General features: G+C 40.6%; 4 protein-coding genes across 7 annotated transcripts in view; 3 read left to right on the forward strand and 1 right to left on the reverse strand.

Moving 5' to 3' along the window:
- Positions 1-2934, forward strand: part of LOC139304098 (collagen alpha-1(XVIII) chain-like) — a 54173-nt gene extending 51239 nt beyond the window's left edge. The window contains exons 41-44 of the mRNA XM_070927940.1: positions 227-337; positions 779-973; positions 1105-1214; positions 1307-2934. Of these exons, the coding sequence (XP_070784041.1) occupies positions 227-337; positions 779-973; positions 1105-1214; positions 1307-1508 (618 nt within the window). The 3' untranslated portion in view covers positions 1509-2934. The remainder of the gene's footprint in view (positions 1-226; positions 338-778; positions 974-1104; positions 1215-1306) is intronic.
- Positions 2935-3960: 1026 nt separating this feature from the next.
- Positions 3961-5418, forward strand: LOC139304609 (apolipoprotein D-like). The gene is made up of 5 exons (XM_070928537.1): positions 3961-3980; positions 4067-4214; positions 4444-4565; positions 4742-4830; positions 4924-5418. The coding sequence occupies exons 1-5, from the start codon at positions 3961-3963 to the stop codon at positions 5157-5159; spliced, it is 615 nt and encodes a 204-aa protein (XP_070784638.1). The 3' UTR covers positions 5160-5418.
- Positions 5419-6007: 589 nt separating this feature from the next.
- Positions 6008-14954, forward strand: ggh (gamma-glutamyl hydrolase (conjugase, folylpolygammaglutamyl hydrolase)). 2 transcript variants are annotated; one of them, XM_070928281.1, is made up of 9 exons: positions 6008-6134; positions 6240-6348; positions 6561-6611; positions 7034-7118; positions 7204-7342; positions 7754-7860; positions 8016-8106; positions 8218-8352; positions 8451-9878. In XM_070928281.1, exons 1-9 carry the CDS (start codon positions 6008-6010, stop codon positions 8567-8569), a joined length of 963 nt encoding a protein of 320 aa, XP_070784382.1. In that variant the 3' UTR covers positions 8570-9878. The 2 variants fall into 2 exon arrangements, with proteins under 2 accessions (XP_070784382.1, XP_070784383.1); XM_070928282.1 differs by lacking the exon at positions 8451-9878 and adding an exon at positions 14677-14954 and having other exon boundaries at positions 6011-6134.
- The window catches only part of LOC139304352 (A-type potassium channel modulatory protein DPP6-like), a 174819-nt gene continuing 160384 nt past the window's right edge, over positions 11444-25878 (reverse strand). For 2 of the 3 annotated variants that reach the window (XM_070928280.1, XM_070928278.1), the window contains exons 9-26: positions 22563-22717; positions 22378-22475; positions 21806-21929; positions 21653-21691; positions 21268-21375; positions 20979-21070; positions 19934-19981; positions 19726-19844; positions 18175-18246; positions 16013-16120; positions 15781-15850; positions 14703-14897; positions 13899-13953; positions 13571-13670; positions 12772-12830; positions 12597-12669; positions 12426-12499; positions 11444-11593 (exon numbers count right to left, since the gene is read on the reverse strand). In XM_070928280.1, coding sequence (XP_070784381.1) covers positions 11444-11593; positions 12426-12499; positions 12597-12669; positions 12772-12830; positions 13571-13670; positions 13899-13953; positions 14703-14897; positions 15781-15850; positions 16013-16120; positions 18175-18246; positions 19726-19844; positions 19934-19981; positions 20979-21070; positions 21268-21375; positions 21653-21691; positions 21806-21929; positions 22378-22475; positions 22563-22717 — 1739 coding nt within the window. The remainder of the gene's footprint in view (positions 11594-12425; positions 12500-12596; positions 12670-12771; positions 12831-13570; positions 13671-13898; positions 13954-14702; positions 14898-15780; positions 15851-16012; positions 16121-18174; positions 18247-19725; positions 19845-19933; positions 19982-20978; positions 21071-21267; positions 21376-21652; positions 21692-21805; positions 21930-22377; positions 22476-22562; positions 22718-25878) is intronic. The other variant, XM_070928279.1, reaches the window with a different exon arrangement.

Genomic DNA, 25878 nt, shown 5'->3' on the forward strand with positions numbered 1-25878 from the left:
ATTTAGTTTTGGTAAATCAACATTAAATCACTCTGTACTAAAGATATGCAATGATGTCGATACTAAACATCACATATGCACATTAATGTCAGAATATTCAACAGGTTTTTTTTTTAAGAAGTTGACATTTCATTTCAACACATTTAATATAAGGACACAAGCTCCAATAACACAACTTATTGAATCTAATTTACAGTCTTGATTTTTCTGTGTTTTCTCCCCACAGCTTGGCACTCTGATCTACCTCTCCAATAACATGCTTTTTGCAAAAGATGAGGTACTTATTGCTTATTTTCATGGCTTTTTGCTCAGTAAAAAAAATGCTATTGTGGAATGTGCATTATTTATCCATTTAACATCTGTTTTCAATTTTATTCCTTTAGCCTCAAGCTGCACATCGCATACAACAAGATGCGATGCATAGCACACATTTACTTGATTGGGTGAGTGTATAATAAGACTATTATTTTAGATGGCATGGCTTGACTTTTTACAGTGGAACATTGAATACTGAATATTCTACCTCAATGAATTTGGAGAGGGATGCTATGAAACCTTATGTAACACAGGCTTTAATAAAAAATGTGTGTTTGTATTTGGTCAAAACACATGAAAGCTGAAACAATGTACACCATGTTCATTTTCAGTGCAGACGAACCCTTGATGTGGTGAAAGACCGCTCTGAGGTGTATATTGTTCCTTAACCTTACAGTTAAATAGGACTCTTCTGGTATCCTACAGTGGACATACACTAATCTGTTGCGCTCTCTCCCTCCAGCTCCACCTGGTGGCCTTGAACCAGCCGCACTCGGGTGACATGATGGGGCTCAACACGGCTGACAGGATGTGTTACGAGCAAGCCAAGGCGATAGGTTTGGCTCCAAACTACCGTGCCTTCATTTCTTCTGACAGGCAGGATCTAGCCTATGTGGTCTATCCCGGTTTCCGGAATCTGCCAATTACCAACCTGAGGGTGAGTCTGCTCCCCTGCTGTTTTCTACTGTCACACTTACTTGCACTAAACTTTTATCATGCAGGAAGCCTCCACAGACAGTAGTAGTAGTAGTTCTGGCTGCATCTAACCCTCTATGTATCTTCTTTTAGGGAGACATGATTTTTATGAGCTGGGAGTCAATTTTCAGTGGCAACGGGGGGCCACTCTTAGTACCCATCTACTCCTTTGATGGCCGGAATGTTTTAGAAGACCCCTCCTGGTCAGTAAACTTCATCGACTCCCTATTTGTTTGTTTGTCCCTTTTGTGTCTGTCTGGTGTTGTGTTGATATTTTCTGTGATCTATCCGTCAGGCCTCAGAAGAGCATCTGGCACGGCTCCAGCAGCAGGGGTCTCCGAGTGGTGGACAAACACTGCGAGACGTGGCGAGCGGACCATGTGTCCGTCATGGGCCAGTCATCGAGCCTGACCTCAGGTCTGCTCCTGGGCCAGCAGACGCGGAGCTGTTCAAACCAGTACATCGTTCTTTGCATCCAGACCCACAAAAGCCTTTAAATCCCCCACCCCCCATGCCACTCCGTCAAGGAACCCATCCCAGCCACCGTAAATGTTTAACACTCGGGGAAAAGATTTGAGTGTCTTTCTTAGAAAAGGACGTGGTTTTCAGCACATCTTTGATGCTTTGTGTAGCATTTTATGGTTTTTAAAACAGAGGACCATTTTAACACCCTGTCTTTCGCAACGAGGATGTCAGTACTTATTTTTCACCTCCCTTCTCGGACGTCACTCGGTGTTCGTTCTGAGGAGCGAGAAGATTGTTAAGAGGCAGTAACGAACCCTTGACAACAGCCAAGATATAATCTGGGAAGGTGAGCTAACACAATGCTACGCTGTGGAACTGGAAACATTTTGTGGATTGCTTGCGATCTAAATTTTGGCCTTAAAGGAATGTCCCTTTGTGTTGTAGAGCAATCCTGAAGATTTCCCCTTATATTCATCCTGGTGGCACATAATGTAAAATGCAACACTGATGGAAGCTGTCAGTCTTGTACTTATTCATGACAATAATGCAAACATCTCTAAGAGAATGTGGTAATGATTTATTAATGTTCCTTTTATTCAAGGAACATGGACTCATTTGCAACAAGACGCATTTGTTCCACTTTACAAGAATCAAACATGAAGTAACATGAACGTCTTTTCCCCCACAAAGTCACCCAGGTGTGTTGAGGATGAGACGTCTCTCTTTCAAGTTTAGTGTCTCTTTGTTGTTCAACAGACTGAAAGTAGAGACTGAGGGGCTGCAGGAGTCTGCGCCTGTCCTGAAACGTGGCAGTTGTAACAAATGATAGATTTCCAAAGACTGGACGGTGATGGAAGCATAAAGGGCTACGTTCACTGTTTTGTTTACAGGTTGTCATGGAGAGTTTTAACAGCTTAGAAATGTTCAGTAGACGTTTACTCGATGTTTTAAGGGCAAGAAGTTTGTTTGCCTAACTTATTTGTCCCTCGTCCAACAGTGGTATGACCAGACAACCCGTGTTGCCACCAAAGTAATTCTTGATGCACTGTACTTTATTTTTAAAATATTTTCTAGTTCAACATTTTCATCCTTGAACGTGTTGTTTGTGTTGTAGCTTTTCATACATCTTGGTGATCTCATTTCTTAGCAGCTCTAACTCTCAATAGGCTATTTAATTTAACTTCAATGATCTATTTATACCGTCACAGCACATAACATGAAATCAGATGATTAAATTTAAGAATGTAATTTATCGTTTGTTGTTTGTCAAATGACTGTTTCTTCTCACTTTTTGCCTCTTTTTTATTTTTTGTACAGTTTATTTTTTTTTTTTTACGAATGTCGAACAGTCAAAACAAAAATGTCCACCTATTGTAGAGATACATTTGAAACAAGCTAAATATTTTCATTCAGAAAAATAAGAATACTAAAAAAAAGAAATTCCAAGGGATGTATAAATATTGGTGCTTTGTTGAATGAAGTTTTCTCTTTTCATAAACTGTTGTTGTTTTATTCGCAATTCAGAGCACAAAATAACTGTGTAACACTGTAAAATGTTCAACGAACGGAGAAGCAGTAATGTTTTTCCCCTTCGTGCCTTTAATTCTGTCTCTTTTCATTTGTAAAGTTTGACACAGAACTTTCAGTGAACTATATGTTGCATCAGATAGTACAGTATTATTACCTAATTATGTGTAGAGAATACTTCATTGTACGTAAAAGGGTGCTTTGAACAAATAGAAACACGCAGTGTCAATATTATGTTTACAGTTTGTTCCGCTGCCCCAAAGTGGCCAAAAGAAATGATTATGGCGCTTATTTGGTCATAAGAATTATGTTATCACTATAAGCTGCATTATTATCTTTGGTATTTCTTTTTTGCAATTGGGTGGTACCTACTAGACAACATACACCCATGCCAATATATCTGTGAGAAGCTAAAATCAAAAATATAGGCCATGTAAATATACCAGCTGGGCTTTAGTTTGAACCTTTCAGCACCATGGAGAGAGAGATGGACACAAATATTTTGATATTTTATTATAATATTAATTCTTTCTTCCTCAATCTGTTTCAGTATTCCAGCAAAATGCAAGGAGTACATTTCTGTAATCTTTCAGAGGAATGGAGTTTTTACCATATTATTATGACCGCTTCAGATTTTAGCCGACTACAGTACAGAAGCACCATTGAAGCCTACGTGGGCTGAATGTTTAAACATCCAAAACATCCGTTTTTGGTGGAGGTTTCACTGCTAACTCCGTCCTGTACTGAAGGTTAAAGGTTTTGTACCCAAATACAGCTCTTCAAACAAGTTTCCTTCCAAAGGTCCGTTTCTTTTTGGATGTTATGTCGAGCAGTTCTCAGCTTGTACTATGCTGATGAGTTAGAGTACATGATAGAGTGGTGCAGTTTGCCCTTACTTTACTTTGACAACAGAGGTCTTTTCAAGGTTGTCCTTTACATCAGAAAACACTTGAACACATGAAGGCGCTCCAGGTACTGTAAGCATTTCTTCATTTATAATATTTAATTTCTGCATTTGTAATACGCAAAGTGTATCATCTGTGTTTTGACAAAAAAAATACAGGAGCCAGTTTAACCACGTTAACTACTGTAACTTTGATGTGAAGGTCCTGTTTGGGCTCCTGCTCGCTGCTGCGGCAGCTGACGGTCAGTCTTTCCACCGGGGCAACTGCCCCCAGCCATCTGTTCAAGAGGACTTCAACGTTACGAAGGTAAAATACTGATGGGATATTATTCAGATCCATTCTGGTGACTTTATGACATGTGTGTTGGTGTTGTTTGTATTGTATTGGTGCATTGTTGCCATTCTTGCCTATTGAAGGGTATTGAGTTGATGTAAACAGATGGATGTTTAGTGTCTGAATGAAGGAGATGCCATTAAAACACAGCTGCCAGCTGCTGATGGTCTAATTAACAACCTTTTTGCTCGTCTCCTTTTAGTATATGGGCACCTGGTATGAAATAGAGAAGCTCCCAGCTGTGTTTGAGAGAGGAAAATGCAACCAAGCTACATACAGTCCACTCGCTGATGGGACGGTCAAGGTTCGCAACGCAGAACTGCTGTAAGGATTTAACTGCCCTGCTGCCTGAGTAAAAACACTTTTATTTGGCTAAAGGTGCCTATATTCCTCAGCCTTCACTCTGCACAGGAATAAGTATGGATGGATTTGAATTTCTTGTACTATTCATGTGAAATCCTTATCTAGTTGCCCCCCCCCCCCCCCTCCTCTGTGTACAGGTCTAAGGGGAAGATGCATTCAATTGAGGGTGTTGCCAAGGTTAAAAACTCATCTCAACCTGCTATTCTGGGTGTCAGCTTCTTTAAAGGTAATTATACTGTGGATGCATAGAAAATTGAGCTAATACGTTTTACTGTTAAAATGCACTATTCTATTTTCCATCATCCATATCTGTTCCCAGGTGTTCCAGATGGTCCCTACTGGATACTCTCCACAGATTACCAGTCATATGCTCTGGTGTATTCTTGTTCTGACTACTTTGGCTTTTTCCACATTGACTTTGCCTGGATCCTGGCTCGCACTCGGGTGTTGACGGAGGACGTCATTAGCCAGTTACACGATAAGCTGGCTTCTGCTGGTGTAAACATAAACCGCCTTACAATCACCAACCAGACTGGATGTGATGTCATGACCTGAGGCATGATCAGCCAAATGAAAAAGGGGAACAAAGTGCTAAATACCTGTTTTGAACTGTAGTGGGAACTCGGCTATGCTGTGGTGTGGCATAATACTTTTATGTATACTGTCATAAGTTATGTTCAACACAATCAGCAGAAATACACCAGACAGCAATATGTCATTGATTCAATGTTGTGCCAGAACAATGGAAAGAGTTCATAGCGTTCCACTAATAATAAAAAGCATTTTGTTGTTTCCTTAAGATCTTTTTGCTGTTTACGATCATGTTTTTACAGTGTATTGTGCTGTGGGTTCCAGCTTTAAGATGTCTGGTTTAAATGTCAAATGTAAACATTGAATATATAAACTAACAAACTATTCTGCCAATACTTTGCTAAATAGAATTAAAATTAATTAATTAAATAAATAACTGTTTGGAAAGAGAGACAGTCTCAATTGTAATTTATTACACACACAAAAAACACCCGTTTTCGGGTGTAGAAAAATAAAAGTAAAAGCTTAAAAGTTAAAACGGGAAACTGTGTATTATCTAACATCACATCCCTCACAATCCCTCTGTTTCGTTAAAATTTAGAAATATGTTTTGACATTATCTAGTACTGGTGCAATGAAGGAAATAGGTCAAATAGAGATATTGGGTATAAAATCGGAATATTAACTTCTAGTAAATTATTATGACATACATTGTCATACAGAATATGTTTGCAACTTGCTGGTATATTACTCGTTCATTTGTGGAAAAAACGAAAAGAGTCGATTGACGAGGTCCTTTAAGGTCAAACGTAGAGCTTTTATTCTGAAGGTAGTCCGGAAGTGGTGTGACCAACGATGTTACTCGCGGACGAATGGCGACACTGAAATGTGCTACATTATGTCGTAGTTTTAGAAAAATGATCTTCTTATTGTTTTGCATTTCTCTCTCGTGTATACCGTTTTATTCCTCAGCCAAGAGCAATGGCAGACCCATAATTGGTACGTTTTATTTACGCGCTTATTTACTGCAACTGGAAGTTATGCTAACTTACGTTACTTTACATTAGGGCTAACGTTGAACCGGTTGTGTTTTTCTTTTAAAAGGTGTTCTGGCTCAAGAAGTTTATTCACCAAAACCAAGTAAAACAGCTTACATCGCTGCCTCTTATGTCAAGTTCCTGGAGTCAGCAGGAGCGAGGGTTGTACCCGTCATGTGAGTTATTATCTAACTTCATAGCTGTCATTCCTCATGTATACGGTACTTGTGCTGTTTCCTCATTGTTTTGGCTTTTTTAAAAACTGTTTTCCCTGCTTCACCTATTTAAATGTTCCCTGTCATGTGTTTGTATGATGACCCTGAAGTGTTGCTGGAGTTTTGACCTCTTCATTCCTGAGCTGAAACCTTTAACCTTGTCATTTCCACAGGATTAACCAGACACTGGAGGAGTATAAGACTCTGTTCAACTCCATTAATGGGTAAATGTGTTATAATATACCCTAACCCTCCATGCTATGTTGGGGGAAATTTATTCCAAGAATAATAATGAGATATGTTTATATGTTTATAAATGTCTTCTGACAGGTTTCATAAAAGCAAACAATTAACTGTATGTACAGGGGTGGAAAAAATAACAAACTCCGCTATGTTTATGATGACTGGTGATCTTAATTACAATGGCAGATAAGTAAGTTATAATAAAATAATAGGCTAAAAATGATTGACAATCACTTGACACTTAACTTTCGTAAGTGAGTTTTCAAGGCACTGACAACACATTGACCAAAACATGTCAAATTGAGTTGACAGGTTTTAGGTCAATGTATTATCCTGTCCACCCCCCTGTATGTATTCTTTAAACAGTGACTCAGACCCTGTGTGTTGTGTCTTTTGTTAACAGGATCCTTTACCCAGGCGGAGACGTCAGCATCATCTCATCTGGTTATGAAAGGGCTGCAAAAATCTTTTATGAGCTTGCTATTGAGGTAAGAGTATAAAATACTAGTATCCAGGCTTTTAGCGTGTTGATGCAGGATTATGCTGCATTATTTATTGTATGTGATGTTTCAGGCAAACAAGAGAGGTGACTATTTCCCTGTGTGGGGAACCTGCCTTGGATTTGAGCAGCTGACCTATCTGACGAGTGAAAAGACAATACTGACAAGTACCAATACAAGCGGTGTGCCCTTGCCTCTGAACTTCACTGATGGTACGGCTTTGTCTTTATAGATGTACTATTGATTAATGGATGGATACAGTTACCTTCAGCTCTGAAAATCCAGACTCAGCTAACTTTTGAAGATTATTTGTATAATGAGGGAAGTGAAGGAAATATTTTCTTTTATTAACATGAGTAGTTTAGGATGCCTAAATGTAACCATAAGCTACACCCAATTTCTTTCATTTTTTGGAACATTATGTACCAAAACATAACAATTAAATTGACAAATGTGCTGAAGAGGTTAACATAGGGGAGCAATATAATATAAATAATAATATCTGCTATTGCTCAGAGTTATCATAGTTCACAGGACAACAATGGACCTTCTTTACATAAACCTGCTTAAATATCTTGAGAAAACACATTTTGTTATTAATGATCACAATGTCATATTTTCAGAGACCAAAGACAGCAGGATGTTTAAAGGCTTCCCAGCTGAACTCATGAAAGATCTGGTTTCTGAGCCGCTGACAGAAAACTCTCACAGGTGGAGTTTGTCAGTGCTGGTACGTCATTCATTACTATTAAAGGGTTCAGTCACCAACATTACCCACAACATGTATAATACGGAGTGCAGTAAGAGCCACAGCACTGCCAGAAACATGGTGTAGTTCAATTGGGTACATTGTGACTAACCTCTCTGTCTGTTTGTTTCTTTCAGACTTATAACACAAATGAGGAGCTGAAGAAGTTTTACAAAGTTCTCTCCACAAATACGGATGGAAAAATAGAGTTTGTGTCAACGGTGGAAGGTAGTTACAAAGCAGCAGCACGTTATCAGGACAAGTTTATGGCAAAATGGTACCAAAAGGAACTGTTTTAATCAAAATTGAGTTTTTTCCTCCTCACATACTTCTCGGCAGCGTGTGATTACCCAATTTATGGGACACAGTGGCATCCAGAGAAAAATGCGTTTGAATGGAAGAGGCCTTACATTCCACACTCTCCATCAGCAGTCAAGACCACCTTCTACATGGCTGAATTCTTTGTCAGTGAAGGTATGCACACAACATTATTTTTGGTTCTTCAATTAAGTAGACCGCATGATAGAGCCTTTGTGATCTGTTAAATCTTGCGTTGATTTCTCTCCTTACAGCCAGGAAGAACTTGCACACATTTGAGTCAGAGGAGGGGGAGAGGAAAGCACTGATATACAACTACAGTCCTGTTTACACTGGGCCAAAGAGTGGCTTTGAGCAGATCTATTATTTCTGATTCATTCTCAAGCCGACGTCTGTTTGCCGAATGCTTTTCTGTTTCCATCACGCAACATGTGAATGTTTGCAGGTAATTTGACTTGTTAGATTTTGCATTTCCTGCTCACTCCATCTGCTGAATCTTCAACTAAACTAGTAGTAAACTGGAAATAGTATAGATTTATACATACAACATAAATCTTGATGCAGGGCAGGATTTAAAACATGTCATATTGTGCTTTGTGAATGCTGTAGCTGGGTTTACAGCAGATTAATTAAATGCAGATGGTGACATAGCTGATTTGTACAATTACAATAAAATGTATACCTATTTTTTTAAAGCTGCTGCATTTTTATGATGCAGTAATGATCAAATTACTATGTGTAATGTGTGATGATAATTGGCACCCCGATACATGCTACATGCTCAGCACATGACAGTTAGCAACTAGTGCTAGTGAACATAGTGGAGCATTTAGCAAAGAGCCATAATATTACTCTCAGGATTTATTGGAGACCAAAGTAAATGTTGGACTTATATTCAACTGGTCACCAGAAACATGACTCCATATGAATGCGAATGTTGCCGTGTGTCTGCTAGATGTGTAAACAGGCAATTGTTTGAGATCATGTAACAGCTTTATATGGTGACAACATGTCAATGCTCTGTTTCAGCTTGTTCCACTGCACCCAAGTCAGTAAAAAAATAAATAAAATCAATACAGCTTTAAATTTCACAAGAGAAACAAAACATGAGCCAAAACAAGACTGAAGGCTGATAAAATATCTATTTTTTTATTCTAACATTTACCTTCATGCCACAATCTGACATTAATCTCCTTCTATGCTTTGGATAACAAAGTTGAGCATCTTGAAAAAGTCCTCAACCACTGGCAAGAAAGTTCAGTGTTGCCATTGGCATTTATAAAGTCCACTTTCAACTCAAGGACAGCAACAGGAGAACAGAAATGAACAGTCAAATGTAACTTCCAAAATTCTTTATGCACAAATAACACTTACATAATATTGTTTCTTTTTTCTAGAATAAAATGATATTTGAATAACATTTACACATCAAGCTGACGAGACTGGGATCTCAATCACGATACTACTGGAAATGTAATTTATGCAATCCAGTAAGGAACATTCAAGATGTCAAAATTACCATGTGGAACTGAGCTATCAGGGATAGTGCTGCAAATAACCTCTTAACATGCACTGAAAAGTAACACAGATGGGCATTAAAAAACAAAATAGGAAAATGGAAAATTAAACTTGTGCCTCAAGAATTATCATTTCATTTGTCAGGTCTTCATTGGCCTCTGAAGCGAATACAATTTGTCCTCCTTATGTACAAATGCATAATTTCTCGGGGTGTAACGCTAATCCTAATGACTTATTTCCTTCAACCTGAAACAACGTATTCACTGATTTAAGCCAAGTGTAAGTGACACGGCACAAACACTGCAGGTTCTGTACTGGTTATACATTTTCTTCACCTACCATTCTTAAACATCTTATAAGCAACGATGCATGCAGAATCTGTACATTTTAGCTTGGTGTATAATGATGTCATTGGGCATATTTCCAGAGAATGGTTAATTATTTTTTCTGTGAAATTTAAAAATCCCTTCAATTCTTCAAATCTATTTCAATTTGGGAAATACGCTTATTTGCTTTCTTTCTGAGAGTTGGATGAAAAGAGTCTGGTAAATATTAAGTTAAATCCAGGAGATGGTTAGCTTAGCATAAAGAGTGGAAACGGGGAAAACTAGCTAGCCTGGCACCGGCGAGTCAAGGAAGTCAGAGCCTGGCTAGCTAGTTTTCCCTCGCTTCCAGTCTATACGCTAAGCTAACCAGCTGCTGGTTGTTGCTCCATATCTAACGGGCACATATGAGTGGTATCAATCTTCTCGTCTAACGCTTCACAAGAAAGCGAATAAGCTTATTTCCCAAAATGTCAAACTATTCCTATAAAATTAGCCTTGTCGTAGTTCATAAATGCAAACCCCACAGCAGGATGTTTTCTGACAAAGTAAGGCACAGTGACTAAAACAAGTTGATGCTAAAATCATTTGATAAAACTGGAGCGTCACAATAAAACGGTCTCAAATGCACATCACCTCCAAACATTTCGCCAGTTAAGAGAGTTCTGTCAGCATCACATAAAACGAGGCTACGAGATGAAACCAACATCTGGGCAAACATGAATACCGAAAGAAAATATTTCTGTAATAGCAGAGTGAATGTTTGTGTGCTATTTTACATACTGTAAGAACAATAGACACAACCACAGTCCAACATGAAAGTTCTTCACAACTTTAAAAATAGTAACATTTCCTGTATCTGCACTATTCCAGACACCCGTCATGAACACTGCCAACCAGTGTTTTTTTTTACCAGGCGTCTTGATTTTCATTAATATACAAGCCCACGAGTTATGTGCTATAAGGTGTTCCTTCTCCTCACAGCTTGAAAGTCTGTGAGAGCTGATGCTTTCCCTCCACTGCTCTCGAGGAGCTGGTCCGTCCTGCTGTGAAGGAGACTGCTTCCCGTTAAATCAATCAGTATATTCCAAAACATCATGTCAGGTCTTCAGTCTCTGTTGGCTCTCTGGAGGACCTTTTGGGTTCGAACTCAGGGCAGAAGATGGGAGGATGGACATAGGAATAGATCGCCATCTGCTGTAAAGGCAGTCTAAGGTTCAGCATGCGGACACGGGGAGTCCAAATGCAGACCAAATCAAATGGAGCAAGGACAGATGAGAGTTGCATATTGTGGACAATTGTATGCCAGTGTTGTGCTTGGGCACAGGGACGGGATGGAGGTGTTTAGGTAGGCGAAACGTATGGGTGGTAAAGGAGTCGGGGCACATGAGCCTCAGGAGGCCCAGCTAACCCTCGTCTTCGCTCTCTTCCTCCAGCGCCTCCTCAAACACTATTTCTGGTAGCCTGAAGCATTCCTCGAAGAAGTTCACCAGGGACTGGCTGAGATGCTGCCTTGTTGCTTCACTGTGAATGAAGTGGCCTTCATCTGGGTAGATCTGAGACACAAAGAATAGGTTTACACGAGCGACATGCTGCTTTTGGCCACGTTTTCTGTCAGACATATTAGTGGATACAAGATCAGTTGCTGCACAGATAATTCATTTTTCTGTTTTTTACTTTCTGTCGTCATATTTTTGTGGTGAGTGCAAATTTCGAGGTTAAAATGTTTACGTATTCAGTAACCAGTAGTGGAGTGCGATTATTTTCAACCACTGCCAGTAACCCATGTCGTCTTGCATTACGTCTGCGATTCTTAGTGCGATTAATCGGTTAAATGTCAGAAAATGCCCACTGCACGTTGCCTGAGCTGCAGGTGAAGTCCTGTTTTGTTCAACCAAAGTTTCAAAACCAAAAGTGATTAAATTTAAAAGGGTTATTTAAAACAAAATGCTAATTTTCATCATTACATTTCTTGGATTGACTTGCGTATTTTAGCACTAACTAGGACTTGTACTAAATTTCTGGAGTTATCATGTTTTCATGGGTTGACCTAAAACCTCTTAGAACTACAAGAAACCAGGTTAATGCATGTATGCACAGTAACCTATCAGTCAGTAATAAGCTCCAATGAACATTCAGCTGCAGTACATTGTATCTTAATTGGATTAGTCCTGGTGTTAATGCAGGATGCCCAAGAAGGTCTCATAATCTCATTATGTGGAATGAAGGCATTGTGAGGGCTAATCCTCCGCCTGCTGTGGGATCCCAGTGGGATCACAAAGCTCCCAAAGGTTGGAGAAGAACTGAACCAGGCGAAGAAAGACGAGCAGAGAAATTGGATCAGCGGCTGTTGTAATTACATTTCAAAGTGAAAGTGAAACCGCATACCTGTAAGGTGTAGTTGGCCTTCTCATTGATGAGCTGGGTGATGAATTTTGCTGTATGTTGGAAATGGACTTTTTCTGGGAAAACATGATGAGATACATGCCAAAATGTCAGAGACAGTACATCATGTAAGATTTAAAAAAAAAACTAAACATTTGAAAATCCTTGTCCTACCGTCAGCAGTTGGATGGATAATAAGAAACTTTTTATCCATGAACTGAGATGCTCTGTGTGCTAAATTTGCCATCTGAGGAGTAATGAGACGTGCAGCAACAAATTAAAATGATATATTACAATAACAATTATCACAACTGGAATTTGAGACTGAACAATTGCAATCAAATCTTACTGTGTATGCCCTTGGATCGGGTTTCGGCAGTCCAAGATATCTCTCTGAAAACGCCGAAGCTACAGGGGAAAGACGGTTTCAATGAGTACTTTGCTTTGACATCAAAATCAAATCAAAACTTCATTTAAATAATAGGATTGTTGTGTTATTTCTGTCTTGTTCTCTGGCCATATTGATGGGAAAAAAAGGGTTTTTCCTTCTCCAGATTCAAATATATTCACCCATCTACATATTCTTTAGTCTCGTTGCAGACTGTCTTCATTTGCAAGTCTAAACTTATACAGTGTCATGGCACGTCTCTCACCCCCTCTGGCAAAGCGAGAGGAATCAAATAGATGGGAAATCAGTCACAGCTCCTCCTTAATTTGCAGTTTCCTGACTCAGTGCAGCTACAAGAGCTCCGTCTCTCTTTCTCCGTCTCTCCTGACACACACTATTCGACATTTCACACATTTTATTCCTTTGGTAGCTGAGGTGAGGCTGGTGTAACTTTGTCTGGCACTGTTTTGATTGGGTTCTAGGTGTATCTGCACCATCGCACTGATAGGGTGAACAAGCTCATCTCTTTTTTCCTCCTCACACACAGAGTACATACATGTATAACAGTCACTGAAATAACCCCTGGTAAAGGTGCTAGATTTGCAATCTTTTTCCTTTTGAATACTCTCTGACAGCGCTGCCCGAGCCTGGATGATTACGCAGATATGCTGTGTTTGTTTACTACATCCAGCAGAGACTTCAGCTTTTTGCATGCGAGTATACAGAATAAAAAAAAATGCCTACAAACAAACAAACTTACCGTATAATTCGAAGTCTGTGATGGGCGAGAGGACAGCGCCACATTTTACAGGGGATTCCTCGCCGCTGACCAAAAGGCTGGTCACATAGCCTCCATACACCTGAGGTACAAGAAAATGCATATTATCGCAAAGCCTGAGGAGCTGCGCATTCATGCAAACAGCAGGTGTAAATTCAGATAATACTAGAAAGGAGTATTTTAGGAGCACCGCTGAGTTTTGGACATACAGCAACCTGTTAGGTTCCCAAGCTGACAACATAATAGTGCAACCTGGGTGTTTACAAAGGCATGCATGATTCTTTAAGCCCCACACTGAGAATATTCTTACCTTTCCAAAAGCTCCAACTCTGGTTTTGTCAACATAGGGCTCTTTCAAAATAAAACTGCAAAAGATAAACATTGGTTGTAGTGAGGAAGAACTATTTCTATTTCCATTTTTGCACAAACTGTCTCACAATTAAAACTGTAAGCAATACAGAAGTGTTTTTAGCAGATGTGGAACTTTGAATTATACTATTACTACGACTATAACAAGTACTACTACTAGGAACTATAAGTGCTTAAGAGCTTAGATATCAATTTTAAAAGCAACGTTTCAAAGTGCTTCACAGTTAAGAGAGATAAAACAAGGTTTTACTGCTTTCTCTTCATACATAATTCTCTTCTTTAAAAATAAAACACACAGACATTCTTAAAATGGTAAGTAACGAGAGAAGGGTTGTTTGCATGGCATGCTCTGAATTGTTGCATGGAAATTTAAAGGTTTAAACAGATTTAAATTCATCTACAAATATGCCTGTTCATCCTGATTGAGATGTTTGTTTTTGTAAATATATGTGGCTCCATGTAAACAGAGTACTGCCATTGGAGACAGTCTAATTGAGCTATTCTCAAACACAAATTAACATGTAAACATTTGTAATTCGGTTGATTGATGTTACACTGTTTCTAAATGCTGAAAATAAAGCTACCATGACATCGATGGATGTCAGTGTTGTTGGAAAGCACCTCCTACAGTAGGTGTTTCTTCAAATTGTCTTAAAACAACAGTGAATTCTGGCAGCTATTTATTCCATGTTTGCCCTGATGTCTGTTACATTCTTAAGAAGACAAGATGAAAACATCACATTACTTGAGGGCATCCTTCTGATCCTGCTCCTCGAACACGCCCAGCTTCTTCTGGATCCGGTGCAGCAGGTTGGTACCCTGGAAGCCGCTGCCTCGTCCGTCGCAGCGCACCACGATGGCACCGAAGCTGCTCACCAGCACCGTGGCCCAGTCCAAGTGAAACTGCTCCGCCACCATCTGGCCACCAGGTGTCCCGTCGCTGCACGAACACGACCACAGACAACCAGATCAGCTACTAAGACAGCTCAATGCAATGCAATGCTTTTTTTTTTTTTCTTATATCAAAATACAATTGAAAAAGTAGGATATGAATTATGAGCTATTGTCTATTTGGGGCCCTGTGAGTACACATTATCCCCTCATTTGCCTGAAAATTGCTTTTCAACAATATTTGGGATGTTTTTGGGTGTGCACTATTTACTGTGAGCTGGCAGTGCAGGGAAGGAACGGCAACATCAGCAGTACACAAGAGCGGAGAGAGGCTGAAAGAAAGCTGAACGTCCGGCAGACAAAACTTTCCGAAAGAGTGAGTTGAATATCTTTATAGATGATTATTATTGCAGATATGCTATCTGATTATTTTGAGGCATGTAGGTGCTTAAACTAAGAATGGACTCGAAAGAAACCTTTAAGTTGACTTCATTGCGACTGAGGCTGATGTGGCCCAGTGCTCGTAGATTAGCCGACGTGGTCGCTTTCATTGGTTGAGATAGATGAGCATACACAGAATTATGCTTGTGGTTTTTCTGAAATGTGCAGACTAAGGGCCAAATCTTGAGCTGCAGAGTAAAAGATAGTTAAATGCCTGAGGAAAGAAAAGCTAATGAAAGAACAGGGTGGAGAGGAGAGTAACGTTTCCTCACTCGCAGTGTAAATATTATCCAGCCAGAGAAGAGGACTTTAGATTAATATGCCTGATTAAAACTGTCCTGGAACTCCCCATTGATGAGGACTGCCATGTTCTCACAGAACTCGCAGTAAAGTGTGGAGTCAGCACCGATACTGGACACAAACTTTTCCTTCGTGTAAGTGCGCGTGCACCAAACGTGAAAAAAAGTGTGTGAAAACATGCTCATACATACACAAGCAGGAGCAGTGGATAGTGCAATGAGTCCATGAAGCCGGCAGGTTTGAGGATCTGCATCGACAAGGCTGTAACGCAGATACAAACAACTGTTATTCATTTACATTTATTGAGAAAAACTACAGCACACAACACATTTTGAACATTATATATTTGTTGTTTTCTTTAATTACCAATTGATGATAAAACATCGTGAATAAAAGTATAGATTTGGTGTCATCATCACATACTGTAGTCATCCATGTTGATCTCCTTGTACTCCACTGTGGGCATCTGCATGGAGTCCAGGGTCAGCCTCAGGTTCTCGTTGCTCTCCAGTTTACATACTTCTGCAATGCCTGCAGACAGGAAGACAGGACACGATTAACCGATGAGATCTACAACGTTTACTGTATTAATGTTTGGACAGGAACGTGGCCAGCGCTTGCCTTTTAAACATGATACAAGACACAACACAATATACAGCAAAGTTAAAATAAAAACCTCCCATCATGAAACAAAACTAAAATGAAATCAGCTTGTTGTTAATTCCCATGTGAATCAGATGGTTCATTTTAGATTATTTTGCCAATTTACAATATCACAAAAACACTTTAATAAATGCATTAATTTAGTTTTGACACGTCCTTATTAACCTGTTAATATTTATTTTAATTTGAAAGGTACAGTTACTGATTACTATTGTACATGGGATTAGTATATACAATTTGATGTAAGATCCTATTCATTATTAATATGATTATGTTGACTTATAGTTTCTTTTTAACATATATACCCAAGACTTGTTGTAAGCAGCTGTAATAGCTAGTGGGTTATTCTTGTGCAATAAAATACATTATAAATTTTTGATGAATTGTATGGTTAAGAAATATGTATTGAGCTGAGCATTAAAATTCATACAAGAAAGCAGCTCCACACAATATCAGAGCCTCTCATCCCCCAAAACCTTCAGCATGAACTCCAACAAAAATGCACAGCAGAGAAAACAGACACGACTGCAGCTGAAACTGTGACCTGGATTCTCTTACGGCAAACTTCGTGCCTCGAGAGGTTGTCCTGGGAGCAGAGAAGCAGCTGTACTTATTCAACAACTACAGCCGCTTTGTGCAACACTGCCTTATTCCCCTTGGTTTCCCTGACTGCTGAAGTCAAAGGGGATGAAGCAAACATTGTATGTTGGGATTGGTTTGTGTAAACGGTCAAAAGGCAGAATCCAGGAGGGAAATCCAGACGGCTGCCAGGCCTGCCTGCACTGACAAACTCATAAAACCTGCCTGGCTGATGGAGGAAAACTTCAATTAAACCTTCTGAAAGGGAGGAGAAGAGGAAGAAGAGCTCGGCCTGGATTACTGACAGGAGCCAACAATCAGTGTGTTTCTGTATGCAGAACCCGATCTGATATGACCTTGACTCAGTGTGCAGTCTTAGACACGTACAAAGCATGTTATTTATATCCATTCACATCCATTCGTGAATCCTACTGACTTTCTCCAGGACCACAGGGTTGATATTTGTGATTGTGTCTCGACAGCTATTGGATGGATTTAATTTGAACTCATGTTCCACTGTTCGTGTCGAATTCTGATAACTTTTGCGATCCTTTAACTTCTCACCTCGCACTACCCTCAGGTCACAATCTGTCCAATAATTTAGTTTATGACAAATGTTAGCATGCTAACATGCTCAAAATGACCATGGTAATATTGTTAGCCGGTGAACATAGTTCACATTATATCGGCTCAACATGTTAGCATGCTGATGTTAGCATTTAGCTCAAGTACAGAGTGGCAGTAGCGGCAGACTCTCAGCTTTGCTAATAATTATGGCATCCTGATTGCTTTGCTATGACGACACTTTGCATGCTTTATGAACGTCAGTCATGCTGAGTTCAGAATTTGAGATCTGTCAGCACAGAAAAACCTTTTAGAAACAATTTGGTGGGTGGAAATCTGGCAGTCATTACCGCACAAACACTGTGGAATACGTCAAATAATTACAGAAATAGCATGTCACTGTAGCTTTTACAGACTGCGTTTAACAGAAACATCATACTGGTAAAGGATGACAGTGACTGGCACACACAGGCACACTGTAGTAATCAAATTACAGTATGCTGATACAGCCAATAGGCAGGTCATAATGTAATGAGGACATCCATTGTGAGGAGTAATGTGATTACTGCCATCATGCTGGACTTGGCTCATAAACAAACAGTGACTCAGTGCACAGGTGGTCATTCTGCAGTGCAACGGAAACACTCCTGTCCCCTTTCAACAAGGTCATTTTCAATGTAGCTATTATGCCACTGCACACAAGGTCACTCGTAATGTCTTTAACATAATTCAGAGTCGTGTAAATGCAAATCTGTGAATCACTTGGTTGAAATACTCACTCTCTCGGTCTTGCGTCTCACTCTCTCCGTCTCTCTGTGTCTTGTAAATGGCTACAAATGGGATGTCCCGCCCTGAAGAGAAAATCAGATCACAGATGTGTACTTCATATGACATATGGTGGCTCCGTTTTACTTGGCATTGTTTTCATTTCAAAGGCATCAGTGAGCGGAAAGGTTCAGCATAATTTCAACGTCTTCAGCGGGTTACATTTGTTTGTTTTGTGTTTGCGTTCATCTTCAAATGCACAATGCTCACAAAGTCTCCTCCAGTGCACACAATAGGGCGCAAAAAAAATAAAAACCAGAGAAAGACATCCCAGATCTTTTCTCTGTCAGACAAAGAGGCAATTCTTTGCTCATTCGATTACTGTAATGCAATAGCTGAAATAGTTTTTCCATATCCGGGCCATGAACAGAGGCAAAGTCCCTCACACTAAAGCCCTAAAAACTCAAATGGGAGGGAAACCAGACAGCAAATGAAGTGATTGATGCACTTAGCAAATTGGTAAACACGGCACAGGAACATTGTAGTGGTGTACGGAGGAAATACACAGCTCCCTCCCTCCTTTTCTTCCTCCCACTCTCTCTCCTCGTGGTAATGATATCACAGCCTCATCACATAAATTCTTCCAGGCAGGCTGTGAGGAGAAAGGCTGATTACAAATGCAGGACCATTGACTATCAGCGATTTGTGGGGTGAGCGGGGAGTGTTTGATGGCATTATGGTCATTCCCTGTTGTATCTGAGTTCAGTGATGATCACTAAGTGAGGTCCAGAGGTGACTGACACAGTGATTAAATATTGAAGCTACGAGGCTTCAAGACCAACTGAAGTCACAGAAACATGAATCTTTTGGGCTTTTGGTCACGCCCAGCGCAGCATATATGGACCTAAGGTGACCAAAGACCAGGTCTATTTTAATCACAATGTTACCGAGTGATTCCACCAACAAGTGCACACAAAGTACTTTACAGAAACATGCAGAAACGATAGAATAATGCTGAACAGTAGTGGGAAGTACGTACATTTACTTAAGTACTGTACCTAATTACAACTTTAACATACATGCACTTTACTTGAGTGTTTCCATTTTATGGTACCTTACTGTATACTTTTACTCCACTATATTTCAGAGGAAAATGTACTTTTTATTCTTCTTTTTTTTGCATTTATATAGGCTATAAAAGTCTTCCCCTTCAGCTGGTAAAATCCCTACAGCCATCTGAGGGACGGAGGGTGGATATGTGACCTGCAGCTTTACGTCTGTAGCCTCTACTTTACAAACTGCCAAAGGCAGTGCTGCAAAATTACAGCAGAAACTTCTGTGCATTTCAAACCGGTCGGGTAATATTATTTTCTGCTGTGCTGTTATTAAAGAAGCTTGGATACGCCCTCTTTGACCATGTGCATGTTCTCTTCATTGTTAAACAGAGCCCCATGTGTCTACATGAAGTGGATAAGTGAGAGAATTGACTGAATTGATAGGGATGGATGGAGTTTAGTTCAAAAGGAGGGGGGGGGGGCATGAGTCAAAGATACGGTGTTAGCTACCTTGGCAGTTGAGCAGGAAATAGCTCATGTTGTGGCTGAAGGAGCCGCTGATGTAGCCACAGCTGTCGGACAAGGCGCACGACAGACAGCGGCGGTTGAACGAACCGAAGGTGTCGGCGCTATTGAAACAAAGAAGAAGATATTTCACTTTCCTTTATCCAAACGACACAACAGCTGCTGATAAGACAACACAGAGAGCAGCCGTTACCTGTACAAATGTCTTCGCTTCGGACCATCCTCGGTGCTCAAGAAGTATCTACATTACAATAAGAGAAAAAAAGAACGCCATGGCAGCAGATTCGAGTTTAGCTGTAACAATGCATTCATTTATAATTATAGGCAACAAATCACTGGTTTCTTTAGTCCTTTTGTGACTTTAGCAAAGCTCTGTTCACTACTGAGCTTGGGGAGTGGAAGAAAGCATCTGGAACACACAAGCAGGGGCCCAACTACTCTGTAGAATAGATGTTTTATAAATGAATGATGGGGGGGAAACGGGGGATACGTGGATCCTTTTAGAACAGAAGTAGGCCAAATCGTACCCCCTTGGGGGAAGAGGTTTTTGGGTGAGAGTGAGTTTTTTTTTAAGTCACTCCAACGCTGTGAACAATGAGTAACTGTTTGTATGTTTGTATGAGTGTGTGTGTGTGTGTGTGTGTGTGAATGCAGACGTGCACATGGGAGATCATGTTAGTCAGATCACAGTTGCCTTGTGGCCTGGAGTGTGGGTGTGAAATGATCTGGGAGTGATGGGGATGGGGATGAGTCACCTCCCTCATGGGTGCAACAGAGGGGCTTTAACGCCGAGCACATTGAGAGCGGTTTATTGTGTGGAGCTGCACGAGCTGGTGGAACAGAACATGAGGCTCACCACAGTAACCAGGAAGCATAGTTGTTGTCTCAAAATGTAGCATCTACGCTATCAAGTAGTCATAGATCGTAATCAATATACCCTATTAATATAACCCTAACCCTCATGTTTCCTCACAAAGACAGCTGACATTGAGTTTAGTTAAAGTTATAGAGAGTAGAAACAGGTTATTTTTGATGTCTCTGCAGGCCAAATCTCTCACACAATGACAGCTTAGCTTCATAAAGATCCAATAAATGAGCTGTGACTTTTGTTTGCTTATAATTAAAAACGACCTACATACAGTAAAACTACTACAGAACTGCGATACACTGCTGTTTTTTTGCTGTGAGTGGGGTTGGTGACGCTGGTTTGGTTGGACTGGAGGTTTGCGGGTGCTCACATCAGTTGGCTGTCCTCATTATAGGCCAGGACTTGGGTGACATCCCAGTCGCCGGACGTGATGGACTGCAGTGTGTCTGTGCTGGTGTTGGGCTTTGGAGACAGAGCAGTAAAATAATTTTATTACATGATGACAAGTGTATATTAAGACCTAAAATGGTCATTCAAGTTGTTTTAAATAATCTGAAGTCACTGTTTATTTAGAAGAAAATACTAACCAGACATAAAAAACACTGTATAATAAACATGTGATAAAAGTCTAAACAATACTGTAATGAACGTTCTCCTACCTGGGAGATGGACATGGAGATGTGGAAGAACTTGCCCCGGCCTCCTTGAGGAATGGCGCGGGTGAAGAACAGCTTCAGCCCATCTTTGGAGAACAGAGGCTTCTCATTCTGAAGACACACAGGAGATCATTCAGATATTTCACTTAACAAGAAAATAGAGAAAATATATTAATGGGTCGGTAAATGCAAAAGTTATACAAAGTTATTACAATTTACAAAAGACAACATATAAAAGACTGAAGTTCAACACTGAGCTATAATCAGGCAAGAATCGCCACTGGATTGTAAAGCTGAGTAAACAGTGACTTTGATTTGATTACCGACATAAAAGAGTTAAATGTCTTAATCAACAACTCCAGATATAACTGTGTGACGATATTCTCACCTGTCTGTGCAGCCATCCTTCACTCTCATCCTCATGTTTCTGTAGAGACAGGTTGGCAGGTTTCAGTTAATGTGTGAAAACAGACCGGAGTGTCTTTTTACAACAGTACACATGATACACACACACACACACACACACAGGACTCAGGCCTACCTTGGTGCAGACCCCCGTCGTGGCCTCACACAGTGTGAGTATCGAGATGTTCTGGGCTCTGTTCAGCCAGTTGATGGCCAGCTTGGTGGTGGTGGCCCATTTCACCATGGTCACGTAGTACTCACTGACACACACAGAGAAATGATTAAACAACGATTAACTTTGTTTACATTGCAAGTTCTGCAAATCAGGATCGTCAGCGGGTAAATGACCAACCGCAATGACCCAAAACAGTAGCACAATGTTTTTACTAATTGTAGATAACGGTAGAAGTTTAAAAAGGGATGAAACATTAACGACCTCTTGCAGAGAAATTGAGATATTAGAGCAGCATAAAATGAGCCACAGTGAAGGAGGAATGCAAAATTGGGTATAAATACGAACAGAGCAAACGGGGGCATTAAACTTAATGGAAGTAAACATGGGACCACATTTATGTATTACTGGAGAAAAATAATTTACAGAATCTTTGCAAGATGCACACTCTGCAACAGAACATTCATAAATGCAGGAGGTGGAAAATCATTTGACTGAGTAGACAGATTGATCGGTTGACAGTCCGCATGCCTCACCCTATCCTGGGATCATCGGGTCTCCTCATCTCGATGGTGTGAAGAGGGCCGTTAAGGTTCACAACATACAGAGTGATAACTGGGTTCTCCTCACCGGCCTGAACGAGACGAGGAAACGAGAGAAAATTATATAACAACACTTCTAGCAAAAAGTAAAATCTAAAGTTATCAAAGTAGCTGTGCACCTTAGGGTAGTGGTACTCCTTCCCCATTGGATAGGGTGTGCCCGTGAACATGGGCAGCTCCATCCTGGGCACCAGGGTGTCATTGATGGTGGCGTATGCTAACCTGGCACCATCTGGAGACCACCAATGGGCAATGTGGGAGTGGAAAATCTCCTCTGTAAGAGGGAGAAGAAAATGACTATCAATCATAATGACAGAGAATAGAAACTCACACAGCAGAGTTAATAACACGGCTGCAGGCTGTTCACGCTTAGAAATGAACAGGTGTTATAGGAAAATAAAATGCATAAAAGGCTGTATCATTAGTAGTGCTCTTTGTAGTGCACTGCTCTCCGTTGTTAATGTTGTTAATGTTGTTAATGATGTCTCCCATTGGCCATCGTACAGGATTTATGGATGTAAAGTTGAGTAGTTTTTCATTACACAACAGTCAAATATATGTAGCTTGAGCATTAAAAAGTGTCAGAGTCAAAGTGCCAAAACCCACAATACCCAGTACCAGAAGAAAATACCAGTTCATCACAAACCATTTGATCAAAAAATACAAGCCAAGTCAAAGAGGCGCTCTCTGCTGTATCACACATACAGCATACTAACTCCTGCATGACCTGTTTGCTATATTTGGACTCTCTCAATCACTCTGTTTCTCTCTCTACACACACACACACACACACACACACACACACACACACACACACACACACACACACACGCACAGTTTCAAATGTTGAGGTCATAAATCACAGAAGCTTTTAATCTGGGTCCAGCTGATCGACCGAAATAGCAATTTTTCACCATGTACAACTTCACGGAGTACTTCACCAGATAACTTTAGTTTTTGGGTTGTCGTGACCTCTGTGTGTGTGCGTGTGTGTGTGTGTGTGTGTGTGTGTGTGTGTGTGTGGATGTATACCATTCAGCAAGAAACTTCAACTCATTTCAGACATGCGACCTCGAGGGTTCCCTTGAGACCCTCTACGTGCGGGTGTGTGTATATAAAATTATGCAGCAATCACACACACTCTTGTTCAACAGACAGAGAGAACATAATGGGGGACAAGAGGAGTCCAGGTCCTTCATCTCTGCTGCCACACACACACACACACACCCCTTGTCAACAGTTATTTAGAAATTATGCAAATCAAAGCTCACTGAGGGAACTTTCTGACAACGTAAAGCATGGCTGTGACAATTCTACTTCATTATTAAGTCCGTGGCGACGGCGCAGACGCCATCGAAACAGTTGGACTTATTGTTACAACGCGCCACCAGCTACATTTAAATCAACTTTTGCAATTAAAATTTCATTAATGCTGTTTATCTGTGGGACTGGGTGCTGGCTTTGGGGAATTAACAGACATCAACTACCAATTAGCATTTTCATTAGCTGTGCACGCTTGGTGGAACTACTTGATATGCAGCATCATTTGACAAACACCCTCATTACAGACGCTTTTGAACATTTGTTCTCTAGTGCAATTCTACAAAAGTAATTGCGCCTGTAGTGTCTTCCCACTGCTGGACACTGCTAAACTAATTATAACACCAGACATCTCTATGCCGGTGACATGAGAAGAAATAGGGCTAATGGCAGCATTTAGTCCGGTTAGACTTTGCTCTCCCTGCCTGCCGGGTGTGTCCACCTGCACCCTGCTGGCACGGCTCAGTGGGGAATGATTGGATCTCACTGTCTGATGATGAACAGAGCAGCACAGCACAGCATTATGCTGCATTCGCAAATGAAAAAAAAAAAAAAAAAAATTAAATAGTACAAATGATTTCCCGCATGGCCGGTTCCGCCGCTGCCTGCTGACTTCACCAGCAGCAGCTTAAAAAGCTTTCCATGTGGAGTGGAACCACCGAGCTGTCGGATCCGCTCAGCTGGGGACGCCCAGTCACCTTCGCTAGTCAAGGAGAAAGTAGTTACGTTTCTAGAAGCATCCTGATATGTGCACGATCACAAAGGAAATTAAGGGGTGGGCAAAAGAGAGAAAGCAATAGTGAGAGAAGAGAGTGCAAGTGAACACTAACTCTCGTTGTCTTGTTTCTTAAGTCATGAGACTGTGTTTTGTCTTTTTCCAGTCGCCTCACCAACGTGAGCTTCCTCTCCTCTCTCCATGTTCTCCATCCTATTGTGCAGACTACATTATTCACTCAGTAAAAGACATTATTAATGCATGAGATACCGTGACTCAAGTGGCCAATGGGAAATAATGAGGGCAAGGTGACAGATACAGGCAGACTGAACTAATGAGGAAAAGAAAAGAAAATCAAACGTTGCAGGTTGCATTTAGTTCTTTTGCTGTTAGTAGGAACGCTGAGTCTAGTAAACTCTGTACTGACAAAGTTCCTGTATTAAAAATGGCCACTTGTTTCCAACAGAGGGCAGCAGTGTCACATGCTAAAGCAATAAAAGAGCGGCCGCAGAGCACTAACTACTTTGCTCTGCCTCTGAATATTCATAGCCTGTAGTCCACCCCACCAATCATAGGTAACACCTGCATCAATCCTACGGTCACCTCTACCAATCACACAAGGCAAAACTAAATTCTGGATTCATAGTGGCTCGCTGACTGAATCTGACAGCAGAGACACGCCCTCCTCCCGGCTCACTGACAGGCAGGTTGGTTAGATGACATGACATTCTCGTTTTCTGCCCAACATGCCAAAAAACATGTCAGCGAAACACAGGTGTTACTATAAATAGTGTACAGTTACCACCGTGCTGACTGAGGTGACAGTATATGTGATAATTGAGCAAGAATAGAAAAGCACATGACAGAGTGAGGTGAGATTTCGCTGAGCATCTTCAGAGTCTCGTCTACAGTTTGTGGCTCCACCCAAAGCCAACATAGCTAGGTGGTGCAGGAGGAGAGTGCTATTACGGGTTTTTTGCAGGTCTATATAAAGCAAACTGAAGAGTAGGAAAGAAAAGCATTGGAGGATGAAGCCCCTGTGTATACATTAACTCTGCAGTGGTTCCACAGACAAATGTTCCTGAAAGTAAAAGATATACAGTTTATATATATTTTTTCTCCCTCTCTGGAGCAAAGCAGTTGTAACTTATTACTTACCTACTCAGCCTTTGAAAACTGTTCTGTAATGTCTTCTGTGGCTCCGGACGGAAAGTTTGAAAAGATAACCCTGATGATGTCACCAGGGTTTGAGACCAAATGTTTTCACAGAAATGTTGCGTTACAAACTGAGGGTGTGGGGTTTAACAGAAGAGGGCATTTAAGAGGCAGGGGAAGGGTCTAATGAAAGACATTATTGACTTGCATCATGGGAAATGTAGGATCCAGCATTTTGGGCTCCA

This window comes from Enoplosus armatus, chromosome 21 (assembly GCF_043641665.1).
Source record: "Enoplosus armatus isolate fEnoArm2 chromosome 21, fEnoArm2.hap1, whole genome shotgun sequence".
Classification (NCBI taxonomy): Eukaryota; Metazoa; Chordata; class Actinopteri; order Centrarchiformes; family Enoplosidae; genus Enoplosus; species Enoplosus armatus.